A 21397-nucleotide genomic window follows, 5' to 3' on the forward strand; every position below is an offset into this window, starting at 1 on the left:
CCATACCATCTTTATTTCACATTTAAATAACAACAAGTTGTACCAAAGTGCTTTACAATAAAATAATAAAAATCACAACTTCATTTAAAAACAAACAACATACAGTACACAGTGTCACTTTCAACATCAAAAGCTCATACTATGCTTGGAAAAGCCAAAGAATAAAAATATGTCTTGACGCGTGATTTAAACACCTGAAGAGTGGGGGCTTGTCTTATGTGCAGAGGCAGCTCATTCCAGAGTTTGGGAGCTGCCACTGCAAAAGCCCGGTTCCCTCTGAGCTTCAGCCTTGATTTAGGCACCACCAGGAGAAGCTGGTCAGACGACCTGAGGGTCCTTGTGGGAACATACGGTATGAGTAGTTCAGAGAGATAAATGGGTGCCAACTGCCAAACCATTTAAACATTTAAAAACAAAAAGCAAAACCTTGAAATCAATCCAGGACTAATATGGTCACGTTTACGTGTGCCTGTAAGCAACCGTGCAGCGGCATTCTGGACTAGCTGTAAGCGAGAGATGGAGGCCTGGTTAACTCCAATATACAGGGCATTACAGTAGTCGAGGAGGGATGTCATAAAGGCATGGATAACAGTTTCGAACACAGGGCGGGAAAGACAAGATTTAATCTTTGCCAGCCTTCTAAGCTGGAAGAAGCTCTTTCTGACTGTTTCATTTACCTGTTTGTCCATTTTTAGATCAGAGTCTATCTTAAAGCCTAGATTGGTGGCAATTGGCTTTAAGAAAGGCTCAAGGGGACCCAAATCACCAGGAGGAAACACATTGTTGCTTGGCCCAAACACCATAACTTCGGTCTTGCCGTCGTTAAAGTTTAAAAAGTTTAAAGCCAGCCATGCTTTTACATCCTCCAGGCAAGCGAGCAAGGGTTTTAAGGAGTCAGGGTTGTTACGTTTCAGAGGCAGGTAGATTTGGCTGTCGTCAGCGTAACAGTGGAAGGAAACACTGTGTTTTCTAAAAATAGATCCTAGGGGGAGCAGGTACAACATAAACAAGATTGGACCTAATATCGAGCCCTGTGGCACCCCGCAGGGGGGGGATGCTGTGGAGGATGTGGCATCTCCTAGGGTGACACAGAGACTTCTCCCTGACAGGTAGGATCTGAAAAACTCCAGTGCTGACCCTCTAATGCCAACCCAGTGCTCCAGGCGAGAGAGCAAAATGCTGTAATCTACCGTGTCGAAAGCGGCAGTCAGGTCCAGGAGCACCAGAATAATAGAATCACCAGAGTGCAGTCTCAGTACTATGGAGGGCTTTGTACCCAGACTGGAACACTTCTAAGATGCCATGGGTGTTCAGATGGGGCATCAGTTGGGCCAGGACGCATTTTTCCATAACTTTTGAATTAAAAGGGAGCTTGGAAATAGGCCTGAAGTTGGATGGGACAGAGGGATCGAGGTTGTGCTTTTTAAGCAACGGCTGTACCACAGCATGTTTAAAAACGGCTGGTACATCACCTGCTAGGCACCGGTTTAAGATCAATAGGAGATCCGGCCCTGTGGCACCACTGGTCTCTTTAGCCAGCCGAGGGGGAAGGACGTCTGAGGGGGAGCCAGTTGGTTTTATTTGGGAAATAATTTCCTCTAGCTGAATAAGAGACACAGGCTCAAAGTGGCTCAAAATGGCGGGGCAGGTGACAGCAGTAGACGGGTCATGTGTCGGAGTAGGGATGCTAGCCCTAATGTTAGCAACCTTTTCCATAAAAAACTTTAAAAAGAGCTCACATTTCAGGGGAAGCATCTAGACAGACAGGCTGGGGGACGTCAAGAATGTCGTTTATAGTTTTAAATAAAACCTGAGGTTTGTGACAGTTTGTCACAATGATATCTGAAAAGTATTTCATTTTTTCAGTTTTGACAATTAGCTGGTATTTACGCCAACTATCACGCAAAATGTCAAACGACACCGTTAGCTTATCTTTTTTCCACTGACGTTCAGCTCGCCTGCATTCTTTTCTGACCTTCCGTGTGCTGTCATTCAACCAGGGCTCAGTTTTAGGTTTAGCGCGCCTGGTTTTAATGGGAGCAACAGTATCAAGGGCTTTATGACAAATGGAATCAAAGTGAGCGGTTAGCTCATCTGTGGTCATACACACAAGGCTGGCTGGGCTTGGTGAGCCTACTGTTGCACTAGTGAAGGCAGTACAAAAGTATTGGCATCAAAATGTACTTTACCAAAAGTAAAAGTATTCATTATGCAGAATGTCCCATTTCAAGTTTTCAAAAGTAGGTCTATAAAAAACATCTTTTGAAAATAGCAGATCTACAAGCTCGCAACGCATTGTGAGCTTGTAGATCGGCTATTGTCAAATGGCCGAAATGTATATAGGGCTGAAGTGGTTAATGTATGTTTTGTAATAATAACCAAAAGTAAGTATAGTTTTCAAACAATTGTTGCAAAGTAAAAGTACAATATTTGCCTCTGAGATGTAGTGGAGTAGAAGTAAAAGTATTGGAAATTTGATCCAGTAATGTACAAATACCTCAAGTAAAAATTGTACTTAAGTACAGTACTTATCGTTACTTTCCACCACTGCTCTTTAGAAGCCAGGAGAGACGGAGAAGAACTGTGATTAATATAACGCACCATAACCGTTCTGCTCCTGGCGGGCTATGGTCATTTTCGCCTAACGTGATCAGAGAGAAAGCAATGTACCATCTCCGATTACAGCAGGAGGTAATAGCATAAACTGTCAACTAATTTGATTTGCAACACAGAAAACTTATGTTGCTATGGTTTTCCCTCCTGGGTTGGTAGAAAATATGAGAGAATGTGGTGGTGAGAATTGCGTTTGAATTGGTTGAATCAGTGAAAGTATTATTGGTTTGTTGTCTTATTAAGCGTTTGATATTTCATTTTGCTCATGAGGTTGGGGATCCGCTGTCCAGCAGATATGTCTATAATAATACCATGTGTTGAGTGTGTATGGTTTAATTATTACCTAAGGCTGTACAAGAAAGCATGACGTTTGTGTAAAATTTCACTTGGTTTAATAGGCTGATCCATTTGCTCAACAATACCCTAATTTTCATACCCATCTAGTGACAGAATTTTGACAACATTCTGATATTGTGGGATTTTGTGTATGACCTACAGTCCTACACTGCAGGAAGATGAGCAAAGGCACTTTGGAAAGAGAGTAAAATCAGAGAGTCAGGCAATTTGCCTGACGCCAGAGCTGTCAGGATGCACAGCTCTGTAATTCATCCATGTGTGGTATACTGTTAAATACAATGTCAAAACAAAATCAAAGCAAAAAACCTTTTGAAGGTGACTGAGAAGGGACCTATCTTTAGAGGCAAACACATCGCACAGAGGAATTTGCATTTGTCTCTTTAGTTTGGTTAACGTGTGTTTGGGGCCAGCTGGCACCAGCCACCTTCAGTTGGGCCTATAAGTCATGCACTTGCTGTCTTAGTTTAGTATAACAGATGTTGGAACAAAAGACACATAGCACAAAGTGAGTGTAAACTAAGTATCAAGATACATTTGTTTATTAATTTGTCTATTATATGTTGCTTATCTCAGAGTGTGGAGGTCTTTGGGACCACTTGAACTGCTGGCCCCATGCTGTTGAAGGAGAGGTGGTGTCTCAACCCTGCCCCAAGTTCCTACACACTACAGGTTAGTGGTGACTGGATATACTTCCTAATGTAGTGTATGAGTGTCCTGTCGGTGACCTTACACACTAAACTGCACTAAACTGAGCCGATTCTACAAATGCCTTCGAAGCCAGTAGTTCTCTAGTCCCTTGAGACAGACTGTTGCCGCTGTTTTTCCTTTTTTTGCCAACAAATCTGGGTTCCCAGATTGGTAGTTCAAACATTTTCAAACAATAACAGTAATGTAGTGTACAAATTTGTACACTTTTGGAGTTGGATGTGGATAAATTAACACTTGGGATGTATTGTATACTGTAAAAAAAGCAGAAAAGCAGACCAAAAAGCAGCATCTACGTAAGGATTGTTGAGAAAAATGAGTTCATCTCTGCTTAAAGTATTTTGTTTGTGCAGAAGAGGACAGTACATTATAAGCACCCTTAAAGCGAAGTAAATATGTTGAAATGGATTCTAAACACTACACATAACACTTGACATTTAAAATTGAAAAGTAAAAAATCACACCCGTGTGAAGTGAGGGGCGTTAATATATTAAAGTCTAACTCATGTTGATTAGGTGATGTAATGGTGATATAAAACAAACGGTGACAAAACAAACATTAAATTCTCTTTATTGTTAATGGCATTTAATGTTTGTGTTCGGGACAAGATGACGTAAATGCATTGTCAGTGTCGTTTTTAAAACAAACATTGAACTAAAGACAAACATTAAAAATCACACGTGTGGTGGCGCTCTTATCTTAATAATGTAACATCGATTTTTCTTGTCCACAATCCACATACGATGTACATTCTCCATTCATTGTCAATGGGAATTACATCTTTGTGTAGGACGAGGACGACAATATCCGACTTGCTCGTCCACATATGACGTCCTGACGCCCCTCAAAACAAGACAAAAACACTGAAATCCATTTGAATATCCCCCCATTTAGATGTTCATTTGAATATATCATTTAAGCTATGTTGGAAAACCTAAAAGGCATAATGTCAGAGTCCCTGCTTATTTTCTTCTGTCCTCCAACATGTTAACATATCACATAAAACCATGGGTAATCATTCTCCAAGCATTCCCCGAGGGTCCTCTCACTTCAGAATGTTGTGTTTGCAATTCTTTATGGGATCACATAGGATAGGTCTATTTTTACTATAAGTTTAAGTGTAACAGATATGCCTGTATATTTAAATGAAATATAGCCCAGCCACTGAAGAATATTTCTCCTGTCTCGCTCTCCAGGGAGAGTGTTTAAAAATTGCACAGAACATGGCTGGACAGAATCATACCCTCCCCATGAGATAGCCTGCGAGTTTGGCTTCAATGACAGTCTCTCTGAGGTAAGCTACTATGGTTTCACTGGTACTTAACACTACTTATGAGTATGACACCTGTGTCCATACTGTCAGAATATAATGTGTTAATATTTAGCTTTCAGCATGAGCACAGGTTTAAAAAGAAGGTGCCATTAAAAACACTGAATTATTCTGCTGATTACAGCATAGAACTTCAATCTCCATGAATCGAAAGTTTATCATCTAAAACTTCCAGCCAGAGGTTCTCAACCTGGTCGCGACCCCCAGATTTGTCTTGTTCAGGAGGAGCACACATGGGCAGTCCTGCCCGCCATACACTAATTCAATCCTAGAATTGGTTGTATATCAATAGAGCGTCGCAGTCCCTCCCCCTCTCAGAACGGACGAACGGCCCAGGAAGTAACTTACCATTCATTTCAGTCATAGCCAATTCAGTCCGTATTTATTTAAAGACCTTTTAAGGCTCGTACAAAGCCAACTCGAGTCGTGAGAAATCATGACAATAAACTAATTTTTTTGCACCGAATAAATAATCAGAAAGAAGAAAAAAGGGGCAGGGTACAACACTGTGTACATACTTTTTGTCCAAAATGCTGAAACTACACTCCCATGAAGCATTGCGACTGACGTTCACTTCCTGGAAGGCTGGAATGAGAAATTGCCCGCGTTGGCGCGTTGTGCACTGGAGTCGTCAGTCGTGTAGTGTTTGTTCTTTGATTATAGTTTCTAGTCTACATTAAAAAGTTTATCTGTTCTTTTGTACCATAACATAAGTATGGTGCAGTGTTTTGTTCCCGACTGCAACCACCGGCCTGGGGTCAATATTTGCCGTTTCCACACTTTCCCGAAGAACAAGTCGGCGTTCACATTATGGACGAGACGTATACGATGATATCACAGCTTCAATGTTTGATACTTGATAACAAAAATAACAATCACAGCTTCAATGTAATGGATAGCATATGTTCTTACCTAATCATTACATTTTATATAAATCCAAAGGTACCTCATGATTTAAATAATGTATAATGTATTTTGTGTTACTCGACTACAATTAATTGAAAACCTTAGTTACCAGGCAGTTAGTTACTTTATAGATTTTGGTTATTATTACAAAATATACACTTATAGCCAATCTACAAGCTTACAACATGTCTCATTGTTTTGTGATAAATTGTATACATATAATAACTTGTGAAACATGACATTCTGCACAATGAGTACTACAAGTAACTTCTGATTACCTTGACTGTACTTAACAGAGTATTTCTACATTGCAATATTGATACTTTTACTTTTTTTACTAAAACAAATTGAGTACATGCACCACTGGCCATTAAAATATTAATGTGTGTGTGTGTGTGTGTGTGTGTGTGTGTGTGTGTGTGTGTGTGACTGTGTGTGTGTGAGATCTCCTGCTGTACACTACTGTATTTTAACATCAGTCATCATAAATAATGTTGTTACTTCTGGCTGGTACTTGTGTTCTCCCCTGCTGTTTATTAATTCGTTAATTAATTTGTAATTCCCACTATAACATGAATTGTTTGAGTCAGTTTGATTTATGTAGACGTAGAGAGATAAACGTTAGTTACTAATTCTGAACTCACCATAACTTTGTATGTCTTGTTCTTCATACTGGCTCTTACAGAGCCAATAAGCTGGCCTTGTGAAAAAGAACATGCCAGGACATGGCCAGACTCATAGTAGTTTTCACCGCGGCGGACAATCTTTTCTTCATTTTTAAAATACCGTAACATATTCGATAAAGAAATCATTGTACCTGCACGTATACCTGTAAACGGTATTAGAATACTAGTGTTCTAATATGGCGGGTCAACAGGGGGCAGTAACGATTTCCACGGAAACCGCAACCTCCACCAATCACAGACGTCGACATCACCGGATGTTTGGACTTTAGCATTCTGGGTAATGAAGTACTTCTCCGTGAGGTCGCGCATAAAGATAGTTTTTACTAAAACTAGAGTGATAGCATGCATGCTTGGGGTTTCTACAGGAGCATATAGAACCATTTTACAACCACGACCACAATGGTAAGTGTACATGGAATTGTTACGATATTATGGCTGATACGAGAATTCCCTATGGTCCAGGTGAATGGGATTTTTACTTCTGGGTCTGGCTCTGACGTCACTGCGGCGCTCTATAGAGAATAATGGATCTACCAGCTCATAACGTGTCACACTGTGAGCTGTGAGCTTTTATTTAAGTTATTTTTAAAATAATATCAAACATTATTTTCCACTATTTCTGAACGTTTTTGAGAACTGTTTTAAATCTTAAAGATGGAGTTCCGTGATTTTTGTACTTTTTTCTGTTTTGTATGTGTTTGGAGTTAACATTACTCTAATAGACCCACAGGTGTGGTTAACTTAGAATATTGAAATATGTCATTGATATAGTGACATAGCAATATCATCCCCTCCACTAACCCCTCCCCCTTTATCATACAACAACAGCAGTGGGTATGGCTTCAGTTCAGGTGGATGATGGATCACCACCCACCAGGCAAAACAGGCATACTTAATGAACTGGTTGGTGACTGTGACCACATAAACACATCATTTTAACACTTTCTGTACACTTTTTTGAAAATAAATATATAGTATAATCATGGTACCTGATGATCATGTTTTAGGGGGGAAACACGGCACCCCATCTTTACATTCTTCTAAGCCCAGCCACTTAGAACAACAACAAAAATGTACATGATTGACAAAGAAATGCATATGCGTGATTTTTGTACATACAGTATTTGTCAAAAGGATAAAACACTCCAGAGCTTATTTCCACTGTGGTCCTTTGAACTGTGAGGCTCATTCAACAACAGACCTATGGCCTTGCAGATGAGGTCATGTGAGGTTAACTTGTTGACGTCTGCTATGGGATAAGTTCACATGTGAATCAGAGGGCAGTGTAGCCTCTGCATTCATAAATACCTGTAGCCAAAAAGGCAGACAGTGTAGGCTACTTTTTTGTCTCTCCAAGTGGTGGCCCTTTGTGCATGCTGTTTTGGAATTTCCTCGCTCCATTTGGAGACTGGCACCTGCAGATACCTAGTTTTTAGGGCTGATGACTGACACACAAGACTCACAGAATGTTAACACAAAGTTTGATGCACCGTTTATTTTGAAGCTCAAAGTTAGACAGATCCTTACTAGGGATGTCAACCGATAGTCCGTTAGTATATGAGAAAACAGCTTCCACCATGCACTATTACACACAGATTACTTTGACATTTTCATAAACTTTTCCTAAAGCTACATTTATTGTTACTACCACCACTACCACATACATTGCTTCATCTAAAATGACTACTTTGCTTGTAGAAGTTTCACAAATCATCATCGTAGTAGATGTAACTGCACAGTTACACCTACTACGATGATGATTTGTGAAACTTCTACAAGTTCCCCTTTTCCTCTTTTTTTCCACATTCATGGTGGTTTATGTATTATGCAGATGTCCGTATAACTGCTCAAGAAAGCTTTTTTAACATCTATGGTTTAGTCAAGCATCATCCTACTAAGGAGTTTGTTCTTCCTTGGCCCAGCTATGGCTAAATTGTTTAGGACGCAGACAGTGAGTAATGTGAAGATAAGTGGGCTGAGATCCGAGCACATAAACATGGTGGATTTAGAGTGGTTAATGATTCATTGAAGAGGATGAACAGCGTGACACATCCAGTTAGCAGAGAATCACTCAGTGAATCCCCTCCTCCTCCTTCTCACTGTGTTGCAGCGTGCTCATTATCCTTCCACTGCCTCGTGTGTCTCATTACTCCCTTTCTCTTACTTTTGTTTCATTTTGCAAACGGCAATAACTATAAAGCGTCAAAATTGTGTCATAGCCTTCATTATTATTATTTCCATTACTTTTTCCATTTCAAAGAGAGGATTTCAAATACATTGTCTAGATTAGATCACACAATAGAGTGACCAATTGCAAATTGTGACCAATTACAAATTTATATTTTCAAGTTGTGGCTCAGAGGTAAAAAGGCGAAGAAGATAAAAATTCAAAGAAAGTAGTTGAAGAGAGAAATGCATCGAATCCATGAGATGATGAAATTGCGAACGTTTCAGTATCCCCATGCTGAAACGCTCCATCGCCCACACTAGATCACCACTCTCAAGCTACAGTGCCGATTAATTAGGGTTGTAATGATATAATAATTCAGAAATCGAAGTACCGGTATATCGTATCGATATGTAATCAGCAACACATCGTATCGTTTGTCTTTGTATCCGATCCTATAGTTTTGCAATGGAAATAATCACAATCGAATCGTTTTGCAATGCAAATGATCAATTATATCAATAAGTACTTGAGTTTAATTGCTTTTCCATTCCATATAGCTACACTTAGTCTATTGATAAATGTGTGTATTCTCTGTGTTCATGTCACGGTGCGGGTTTGTCCATATGTGTTCGAATACAATGTCCATATTTGCCATATGATTACTGTTTACTTATTTCCATAATTATAATAAATGTTTCCCTTAAAACCAGCTCAGTGGTCTATAGTGGTTAGAGTGTCCGCCCTGAGACTGGGAGGTCGGTGTTCGATCCCCGGCCGAACCCTAACCCAAAAATGGGACCCAGTGCCTCCCTGTTTGGCACTCAGCATCAAGGGTTGGCTGAGCCATGAGGCCCATAGGGCAGAAGCCTATCTCCTGTTTCTGTAGTGTGAGGTAGCTTTATGTACTAGTACACCCCCTGGACATGATGTAAATCATACCCCCGTAGTGATCTGGTTGTCGTCAGCTTCTCCTCCCAGCCTCTGCTGAGAGCAGTCTTCCTGCAGCGAGGACAGCAGTGCTTAACCGGTGTGATTTAATACATAGACAGTTTGTCCATCATCCACATTTTGAGTGGGGCTATCCACTCCTATGCAGAGCTATGTGTGTACTGTACTGTATGTGTATGTGTGTGTACGTACGTGTATGTGTATTGTGTACATAGCTGCAACACTTCAAGTGGCCAGCCAGTAGAGCACACACACACACACACACACACACACACACACACACACACACACACACACACACACACACACACACACACACACACACACACACACAGGCCAGGGAATACTGTACTGTACTGTACTGTACTGTACTCACTTCAAAATACTACTCAAACTAGAGCTAATACTACTCAAACTAGAGCTGGTTGTCTGGGTTAGGACCCGCCACAGTGGTGTCAATGAGAACTTAACCGGGATGCTGAAATCTCTGACACAATGATATATGTGTTGTAAAGCCAGATATCGCAGAGAATATATGGGTTGTAACAATTAAGGCCATATCCTGTCTCTTACAGAAGGGGATGGAGTCTTTTTGGAGGAGCCTAGCAAAATGATACTTGACTCCTGCCTTAATGGAAATTACCACTCTTTATATATGCTTGTCACGATGACGATGCCTGTCGGATATATCCATATATGGAGTTCTATAATAACCTGATGTCAACACTAGATGTCTCCGTCATCTCCATATATGGAGCTCTAGGTGAAAGCCTTTGTTACAGTGGTGCTTTAACAGGCGAAATCATGTTCTTACCTAATGTATAGCTGCGCTGATCTGTGTACAACTTTGTAATTGTATATGCATACTCCCTAGAGGCCAAGGAAAACCCTTTGCCCTGGATTTCCCCACATTCTGCCAGTTATGAGGCGCCACCATGAGGCCCATTTTGGCAAACACATTTCTGTAGATTACTCGTACACATTTTATCCATACATCACGCAAATCGTTATACACTATCTCCACAGTCATGTGATCAACACGGATCTGTCCGATTTCCCATATTCCATCCTGATTGGCTAAGATTGCCTTCCAAAGTTTGCAGTATTGGTCCATTTTGAACAAAATGCCTCAAGGCCAATTCATGTTTTCACCTATACCTGCACCCATCTGTGTACAAGTGTGTACACGCACTAGAGGCCAAGGAAAAACTGGAAAAAATCTGCCTGTTATAGTGCCATCATGAGGCCAATCTTTGCCTGCCTGCCTGCCTGCCTGCCTGCCTGCCTGCCTGCCTGCCTGCCTGCCTGCCTGCCTGCCTGCCTGCCTGCCTGCCTGCCTGCCTGCCTGCCTGTCTGTCTGTCAGTAGCTAGTAGCTAGTAGCTACACAGTATATGAATATATAATGTGCATGTCACCCTGTCTATGTCTCTCACCCTCACACATCTGGACCTATATCCACGCATGCACGCATGCACGCAAGCGCACACACACACACACACACACACACACACACACACACACACACACACACACACACACACACACACACACACACACACACACACACACACACACACACACACATATACACTTGCATAGCCCAGAAGCATAATAAAGGGGGGGACAAGGCTTCAAATTCAAGTGATACCACTTATATACCTTTCTGTGGGCCTCTTTCGTCTCCCTTTCGGTTCGTGTCTTCCTCGAAAGTATGTTTTCGGTATACACTGTATCGTCTGTCGGGTGGAAACCTCCTTTTTCTTTTTTTAAACATCTGTTTATTATGATTTTTGGCATAGAAGCATTTCAGTAATGATTAACCATAAAATTACAGATCGGACAAAAAATAGCAAAAAACATACAAACAAGAGACTTACAATAAAAGGAGACAAAACATAACTCAAAGAAAAAGACAAAAACTATAAAATTATAACTGACAAGGCTGATGACTACACGGCACTCCGAGGACAGAAACAACATCACTATCAATTCTAAAAAACATTTCTGATATGAAAAAGAAGACATATGCATACATGTGTATCCCTCATAGATAATACAAACATACATACAGTATACACATATCAAACATTAATTAGATGACATTACGGGGCAGAACAACATTGAATTACACCACTTCAGTCCAATGTAACAAGCATCTCAATAATGGGCGACCAGGTTTTTAGATAAAGGTGTTCCCTTTTCGACAAGGTGAATCTAATTTTCTCCATATGCAGCACTCCTCCCAGCTCCCTTAGCCACATGTCAACTGTCGGAGGTTTATCCGATTTCCAGGCTTGTAGTATTAATTTCCTAGCTAACAGTGTTGCGAGCGAGATGGCCTGTGCCTCATATTTGTTTTGTACTTGATCTGGTTCCACCACACCGAAGAGTGCAACTAGAGGTGCCGGGGGGAAGTCTCTTTTATAAGCTTTAGCCAAGAAATCAAAGATTTCATTCCAGAAACGTTGCAATTTATGACATTGAAGGAACTGATGAGACAAAGTCCCTTGTTCCGTTAAACACTTTCCACACATGGGAGAAGAATCTTTAAAGATTTTGTTTAATTTAGTTGGGGAATAGTGCAGCCTATGAACAATCTTAAATTGAATCAGAGAGTGCCTAACATTGATAGAGCTATGGTGAATGTTGGTGATACAATCCTCCCATACTCCATCTGAAATCTCTATGCCCAATTCTCTTTGCCAATTGTCCTTAAACAAGCTTGAGGATGGGTTAGGGTGGAAACCTCCTTATGTCCAAAACAATTCAAATAAAAAAATAGCAAAAGTAGATGCAGATCTACAAGCTCAAAACGCATCACTTAGTGCTGCGTTTTTAGCTTGCAGATCTGCTACTTTTGATACTTTTGTGTGATGCTAATCTCTCAAGAACAGATTCTGTAAACAGCAGAGGGTGCTGTTTACACCCTGCCGATGGGTTCCCAGATTGGTGTGATACTGACACACTGTAGTATGAAGTAGGGAATTCATTCATGAAAAAAACACAAAAAGTATAATTATGGAGATAAGATGTTCATATCATGCATACTCTTTGCCTCTGTGATCACTCCAATAATGCTGACCTTGCTGTGTCCGTGTCCACAGGCCCCCAGATCTCGCAAGTACTTCCTGTATGTGCAGATCATGTATTCTGTGGGCTACGCTGCCTCCCTGGCATCCCTCACCATCGCCGTTACAATTCTCTTTTTTTTCAGGTTCGTATTTAAATGCATGTGGCCCATTTACTCAAGTATAACGAGGGCTGTGGAGAATGGATGAGCTGATTGCCCGTTTACTCTCACCTTTCATATTATGTCGTCGCAGAAACAAAACAAAAACTGCTTTTTTCCATGAAAAATTGTACTGTACTGAAGAAAGACCTAAATAGTATGTGGATTTATTTGTGTTAAGACAAAAAATAAATCACTGTGAATTGTAATCAATTAGTTTAGGATGGAAGAACTGTCACTACATAACTTCCATGAACATGAGGTTTGTTGGCACTACTAACGTTTGTAGTGTAAACATAAGTCCCTATTTTAAGATACTGACAGAAGTAATTTTCCAAAACGTATACAAACTGTACTGTGAGTTAAAGTCTGGTATTTAATGGGATTCTTTGAATTCTCTAGATTCCCTAGATTGATTTGACTTGATATTGACTTATGTACACAGTAAAAACCTCTATGTTAATGTACAATTTACAGAGTTAAAGCCTCTATACCGGTAACTGTTTTTAATGAATGGTTCTGTATGGTAAAGTATATTATTAATTAACGTGTTTAAGGTCATCGGACGACACAATTTTCTTTTTAGATTACAAGATTACATTTATCGCCAGAGCACGCAGGCCGGCTCTATTACCTCAATGGTAAAAATGTCAGCATGCAATTACGCGCTAAACCGATTTAAAATCTGGTATAGAAGAAGACGGTTACATAATGCCACTTTAAATAAACACCTTTCCTGTGTATTTACTGTTCAATGAGAAATCCTGACTTGCTATTTTGTGTGGTGGTTTCCTCAGGCGGCTCCACTGCACACGCAACTTTGTCCACATCCAGCTGTTCCTCTCCTTCATCCTCAGAGCAGTGTTCATCTTCATCAGGGACTCTGTCCTCTACTCGTCCGAGGACCACTTTCACTGTGGCGTCTACCCGGTGTCTATGCCTCTGCCTCTGGCATCCTGTCCACACACACACACACACGCACGCACGCACGCACGCACGCACACACACACACACACACACACACACACACACACACACACACACACACACACACGCACTCACACGCGTGCGAGCGCACACACACACCAATGTTGATTTGGACTGCACGTTTAGATTTAGTTAAGTCATAGTCTTTTAAATACGATTTAATTTAGTTTGAGTCATATTTCATATTTAATATATTGTTAACACGTTGCAGCGAGACGTATTGTGAGCTTGTAAATCTGCTATTTTCAGAGCACAATACGTAACATAAAATGAATTGTCTTTTAGGTCTACTGGATCTCTTCTCCACTAGTATCTCCCTAACATTTTAGTTGAGTTTATATTAGTTGACGAAATTGTCACTATATTTAGTCTTAATTTTAGTCATCATAGCTTAGTTTTTAATTCTGTTTTCATTTAGTTTTCATCAGGTAGTCGACGAACATCTTTCGCCATAGTTTTAGACAACACATTGGGTGACTGCACCATCAGGACATCCCGTGGGCCATGGGCTTTCCCCACGCATTGATTCAAGTGCAACTTTTAGAATTAGGATTGAGTTTGGCCACTCTATGCTCCTCTGGTGCAAAAGGTCTCTTTTAAAGTTTCCTTAATTTGATATTATCATGGTGATTACTCTCACCTCAGTTATAATTTGGCTTCAAATTTGATAACAGATACCATTGTACCAAGAACAAAGCCTGCACATAAGAGACTCCTTTCATCCATCTTTTGTGGTGGATAAAATTGTATTAAATGAAAGATCCTATGAATGTATTTCTTCTAAATGTTCCCCTTTCTACTGTGACACACAGAGCATGTTTGTTTTAAGTTAATGTTCCGTAAAACCCAGCCCAAAATCTTTGTTGTGTAAATAACATGCTGTCAAAACCTGTCTCAGAGCAACTCAAACTGACCTGATCTGTTTTAATACGATGCAACTAAAAGTACATCTTCCACCAACAAGGGCTATAGTTCTACTGCAGCCTCTCGTATTAAAAGTATTCATGCACTCTACAGCACTTTGAGACTTTTGATTATTATCACCAAACATACATTAACCACTGCAGCGTGCACACACACACACACACACACACACACACACACACACACACACACACACACACACACACATGTACTTGTTACGGTTATGGAGTAGTATTGATACTTTTACTTAAGTAAAGTAACAAATGTGAGTACCTTTTCCACCACAGCTTAAGTTGCTTTTCCTGTTTGTCCTCTGCTGTCCCCCTCAGGTGAGCTGTAAGGTTGCAACAACGCTGTGCAATTACAGCATCATGGCCAACTACAGCTGGCTGCTGGCCGAGGGCCACTACCTGTACAGCCTGGTCAGTGTCTCTCTCTTCTCCAGGAGGAGACACTTGTGGTGGTGGTACATCATATTTGGCTGGGGTATGACTGTCTGTCGGACCAGACCTCAGTCTGTTTGTTTTCCATCAAACATTCTCTGGAAGTTGCGACGGAACTGGCTGGTTTTCTATTTTTCTTCCTTGTTATATATATATTTGTCTCCCCATGCTGGCTTTGGCTTTGTCTGTGTTTCTGTCAGTCTCTCTGTCTGTCTCTCCTCATCATGCAGACATGCAACCCTTCGTCTCTTGTCATGTCATTGGCTAAATATTGCAGACCGGAAATTAACATCTCCAGGCAGTACTAGTGAGCCAAACCCTTATACATACTTTACTGTACACCCCACAGTATTTAATTGTATTGTTCATTTTACAGGCATTATTTATATCTCTGCTGTCGGGAAGAAACCACCTAATTCCAAAATGTTAATTTTTCAGGAAATTAAAGAAAATCAGGAAATGAAGAAACAAACAAACATTTTTTTAAACAATGCAATATTGCCTCATCACAGTTGGTATTGTGCCTTTATATATATTGTCAATTACTTGCATGAGAGGGGGAGAGGTGGTGTTTGAGGGTCCAATGGAGTTGAGAGGTTTTTTCCAACCCATTTCTTCACCCAGTGTCAATTTTCTAATGTAATCCTGGGCGCTACACTTCCTCTGCCAACCTGGGTGGCAGCGAACTGACCTCATGCTTCCAAGCTGCTTCTTTTCACCTGACAGGGGAGAATTTCCCCAGCCGGACATAGCGCGTGGAAGGAACACGTTATTCCGACCAGTTCCTTTCCCCTCCATCAGGCGCCCCAGATGGGCAGGGGGAGGTATTTTAGATACCAGGATTACTGCATGTTTTTTGTGAGGGTATACCTACCCTAGGGGACACGGGGAGAACATGCAAACTCCACACAGAAAGGCCCTTTCCGAAGCGCTTTTTAATACTTTTCATTGGTTCAATATGTTTTTTAACCAACACACACATAAAGGGTGTTCAATAGCATTGATTTATGGAATAATAATAATAATCAAAAACCTCAAAAATTGAGTTAGGTGGTTTCCTCCCGACAGCCTCTGAGTAACATACAGTATACAGTATGGAGAGCAGGGACAGTTAGTTAGTTAAACAATCAACTTCCATATGCAATTATAATAATTATAATGCCATCAATGATCAAATATCACCATGTGTGTCTCGTCTCCCCAGGGTGTCCAATGGTAATTATAATAGCGTGGACCTGGGCCAGGTACCTTCATGAAGATGAGGGGTAAGAAAGTAACTTTCTTCTTGTACTTTGCTGGAGTATTTCCAATTTCCAGTATTTTTTGTTCTACCCCACTACATCTCAGAGGCAAATATTGTAATTTTACTCCACTATAATTAGAAACTAGTTACTAGTTACGTTGTAGATTTTTATTATTATTACAAAACATTACCCACTTCAGCCATCTTTACATTTAGGTCATTTGAAAATAGCAGATTTGATATTTGAAGATTTTAAATACATTTTAGACATAATAAAAAACAGTGACAAATAGTGACATTTTACTTTTGGCACATTTTGAATTCCGGACGTTTACTTGTAAAACCGAAATGTGTTTCTACATTACAATATTGATGCTTTTCCTTGCGTAAAGAAATTGAGTCCTTTTTCCACCACTGAATGTTTTGTAAATGGGTGTCTACTCTCCATATTCGTATTTATGTGCATACATTCTAGATGCTGGGAGACAAGCAGTCATGAGTGGATCTGGTGGATTCTGAGAGTTCCTGTGCTGCTCTTCATCATAGTTAGTAGGCTACAACCTTCACTATTTTACAAATATTATTTCTATTAGACATTACTTTGTTTTTATAAAGTAGAAAGGTAAAGTAGACGCATTCGGAGGATGTGTATATATTGGTCTGTTCACCTTGCAATTACAAGAAATACCGTATTGTCCCAATTATAAGAAGACTGATTATAAGACGACTCCCATTTTTCAAGACTCATTTGTGGAAAAAGAACATTGAATGTCAAATAGTCTAGTCTCCGGTTATAATACGACTCCGTTTTTTAGGATATATCCAATTGAAAAATATATATATTCATGCAAATACGGTACATCTTGCTCAAACGACTTCCTGGTAAAAAAATAATTAAGCTAAAATTTAACAAAAAATGATGGTTTCTATGAGGATTGTGTTTTCTGTACTTCAATTTAAATTTTAAAAGACATTACGCTAATATGCATACAGATAATATAATACAGGAAAATCTAAACGCTTAATTCATGTCTTGACTCATGTTTTACAGGTGAACCTTTTGTTCTTCCTCTGTATTATTCGAATACTTCTAGCCAAGTTGAGAACACAAGACATGCCTGGGAATGAGTTCAACCACTACAGGTCAGCGATCTGTCAACCTTTTTTTGGACAAAGAGTGCATGCTGGAGTAAATATGTATAGTCTTTGACAGAACAAGCAGCCTAATGTCTGAGGGGTCGAGGATGACACCCTTCTTCTCTGACAAAATTAATATCAATATTGCACCAAACCCATTAAGGACAGGACCCCTTTTGGAGTTTTTACCTTTCCATCCGGGGTAGTTGTTTCTATGTACAGTATATAGCAACATTTTTGTCATTTAGTTTTTCAGAAAAGTTAGGTCATAATATAGAAGACAATTTTAGAATCAGCCTCAGGCCTTAATGAATTAAAGCACCATGTTTGAGCAATGAAACATTACATGTCTGTACAGTGTACACACACACACACACACACACACACACACACACACACACACACACACACACACAAACTCTCACAGTAGTATTGTTTCCCCTGTCTGGTCCTCTACAACAGGAAGCTCGCCAAGTCATCGTTCCTCCTGGTAGCACTCTTGGGTTTGCACTATGTCCTCTTTGCCTTCCTGCCCCATAAAGGCAACGACCCATCGTATGAAATATGGAACTTTATTGAGCTGGCTTTTGCCTCAACACAGGTACTGTAAAAAGCCACTTTTATAGTTCATTACCATTCTTCTATGGGTGGTTGGATTATATAGTGCGGCACAGCAGCTGTTGCTTGATGTTTAAAGGCACAATGTCGTCACCATGGAAAATAAACTGTACCCATCTGCAGGGAAAATGAATGGATACAACTATCACCTCCTTCACAACTACACAGTGTAGATGGATACATTAAACATTTTACTGTGTAGTCGACTCTACACAGTAAAATGCTTATCCATTTGTATCCATTTGTAACTGAGTGTCCGAATGGTGCCAAATGGGCCCTTACAGGTCCATTTGTCTCCATTTGTACGCTCTGAGTTCAATTAAAACTGAGAATTGTACAGTGCAGTGGAAGTGCTAAAAACTGTAGTTTGTATGTATGTCATGATGTATGTATTCTGACTGATATGCATGCAAATATTCTCTAACGGGCAACACTGCATAATGTGTTCAGTCAAGTGCAGTGGTGGAAAGTACATTTACTCAAGTTCTGTACTTAAGTACAATGTTGAGGTATTTGTAGGCCTACTTTACTTGAGTATTTCCAATTTCTAATACTTTAACTTATACTCCACTACATCTCGGATCCAAATATTGTACTTTTACTACACTACATTTATTTGCAAACTTTAGTTGCTAGTTTCTTTGATTATTATTACAAAACCTATTAACCACTTCAGCCCAATATACATTTCGGCCATTTGAAAAGCTTAAAAATATTACAAGCTGTTGCGATGCGACACATTGTGAGCTTGATCTGTGAGTACTTTTTCCACCACTGGTGAAGTGAACAGGTTAGGCTGCATAATGATCCTATATGAGCATTTGCGCCTGTCGTAGACATGCGCAGAGCAAGTTCAGTCAGGGAACCTCAGTCAGCGCGCCGGCCGTTAATTGGGCCACCGCAGCATCAGGCTCTCATCCACATGTTTCACCCAGCCAATCACACGCTCACCCAATCTCATACCGGCTACTTTATCCGAAGGTTTTGCATTCATCCTCCTGCTTGCTTGCTTGCTGCTGCTTTATTGTATACTGTGCGCTGCTGTATACAAAGTGCTCACCCACCTCCACCCCAGCTACCACCTGTCGTTTTGGATCTACTGTTTTAGGTACGGGGGAATCGGAGTCCCTATGGTCGGGACTGATGCGCTTGACCTGAGTACCTAAAAAGCAGATCCAATACATCGCCAAACCATAATAAATATATTGCATTGATTATCTTATATTCAATAAATATATATATTACATCCTCCTTGAGTTGTCTGACTGAACTTTTCTATTTCAGGGGTTTGTTGTAGCGTTTTTATACTGCTTTCTAAACGGAGAGGTAAGGTCTTTGCTTGAACCCTCAACCACTGTATTCAGAAGGGTGTGTGAACTGTGGACCCTCACATACATTCAAATGTCATGGTTGCAGGTGCAGTATGAGATCCAGAGGAGATGGCGGAGGTGGAAGCTGACACGCAGGCTGCAGTTGGAGCCCGGCAGACAGCGTGGATCCATGAGCCAGAGTGGAGGGCCCCCCTCCAACACATCTCTGCTCAACAGGAGCTCAACCACGGCCCAATCCAGCGTGGTATAATACAGTGTTTCTCAAACCTTCTCATGTCAAAGACCCCCAAAATGATGCTATTTGACCACCGACCCCCATCTGAAAATGTTTTGTGCCAGGGACCCCCAGAGGAGATTTTTTGTCAATTTATTTTTTAGCAGATATACAAGCTTGCTATGTGGCACAAAGGGATGTGCTGTGAGCTTGTAGATCTGCTATTTTATAAGTGGTTAAAATGATCACGACGCTACTTTTACTGGGGTTGGCACTTTGACAACCAATGGTATAATAGGAATATGTACAAAGTGTGTGTGTGTGTGTGTGTGTGTGTGTGTGTGTGTGTGTGTGTGTGTGTGTGTGTGTGTGTGTGTGTGTCCTTGCGGGGGTTCCAGGTGGTCCCCAACTAAATGATGCTTGTTAACCAAATGGACCCAACTCTCAAGAATTAAATTATTGTTAAACATTTGCATTACTTCATTTAAGTAATAGTTACTGTGTTAAGTCTACACAATTAGAGCATGTAGAAAAAATGTTATTTGTTATCTCTCCTCCACATCAATACAGCATGGAATTGTGGACAAAATCTTATCCAATGATAACAAAATAGTTACTTTTGGGTCTGAGAGGCTATGAATGTCATAAAACTTTGATGACATTCATATCCTCATAGCCGGACCACCATCCGTGGCTCAAATGCAGAATAAATAATGGGCCTTGACATAAAAAGGGTTGAAAACCATTGTCTTAAAGCAAAATGGCGCTTTAGTATACAGGTTTGGGTTGTGTGTGCCGTTACCTTGCCATGATGTAACTCCAAGTGAGGTATAGGGTACCACCTTCAATAGTTGTTCCGTTCATTAGGATTTGAATTAGGAAGAACATCCGGACTGCAGATCTGGATATTCTGTCAAATCAACAGCAAGTTGAATATACAATTATTTTAGAAATGCCGTGTTTGGTTTTGAAATGTTAGGCTATATATTGGCAGAATCAGCTTTGTTTGCATTACTTTATCTTCTAAAATAGTGACTTTTAGAGATGTTTCACCATGCAAAGTAAGTCAATGAGGAAACCATTTTGGGATATAAATTTTGAATCAATGGAGCAATGAAGATATCAGTGCAGAGATTGTATAGAGTGCCGGGCGCTCTATACAATAAAAGGATAAGACAAAAATATTATCGATTAAGTCTATAGCTTCTATGAGCTTGTGGTCTGTCCTGGGCTAACCTAACAGCAGCAACATACAATATACAGTACATATTCATATAGGACCACAGCAGGTGAATGATAAGCTAAAGAATCTGTGAATGAAAGACTTGCTGCCCATTTTAAAATCCTCTATTGCAAAAACATGACAGTGATAGTGCACTCCTTGTTTGTTGTTATTTAGTGAGTCAGTACTAGATCATATTATTGATTGATGTTTAACCATAAAATGTTTGCGTGTGAGTTTTTGTGTTTTATTACAAAAAGTTATAATTATGATGAAAGAAGAGGAAAATAAAACAGAAACATGAAGCACAAATATGTGCTTTCGTCATGTCT

At 40.2% G+C, this 21397-nt stretch overlaps 1 protein-coding gene across 1 annotated transcript; it reads left to right on the top strand.

The window, feature by feature from the left end:
• Positions 1–4885: 4885 nt before the first annotated feature.
• Positions 4886–19879, top strand: sctr (secretin receptor; the record flags this gene model as incomplete). Its single annotated transcript, XM_080785946.1, has 10 exons — positions 4886–4970; positions 12822–12931; positions 13744–13897; positions 15187–15343; positions 16505–16565; positions 17019–17088; positions 17595–17686; positions 18143–18281; positions 19583–19624; positions 19715–19879. Exons 2-10 carry the CDS (start codon positions 12861–12863, stop codon positions 19877–19879), a joined length of 951 nt encoding a protein of 316 aa, XP_080642072.1. The 5' UTR covers positions 4886–4970; positions 12822–12860.
• Positions 19880–21397: the final 1518 nt, after the last annotated feature.

The sequence above is a fragment of the Protomyctophum bolini genome (assembly GCF_963924005.1).
Source record: "Protomyctophum bolini genome assembly, chromosome: 16".
NCBI lineage: Eukaryota > Metazoa > Chordata > Actinopteri > Myctophiformes > Myctophidae > Protomyctophum > Protomyctophum bolini.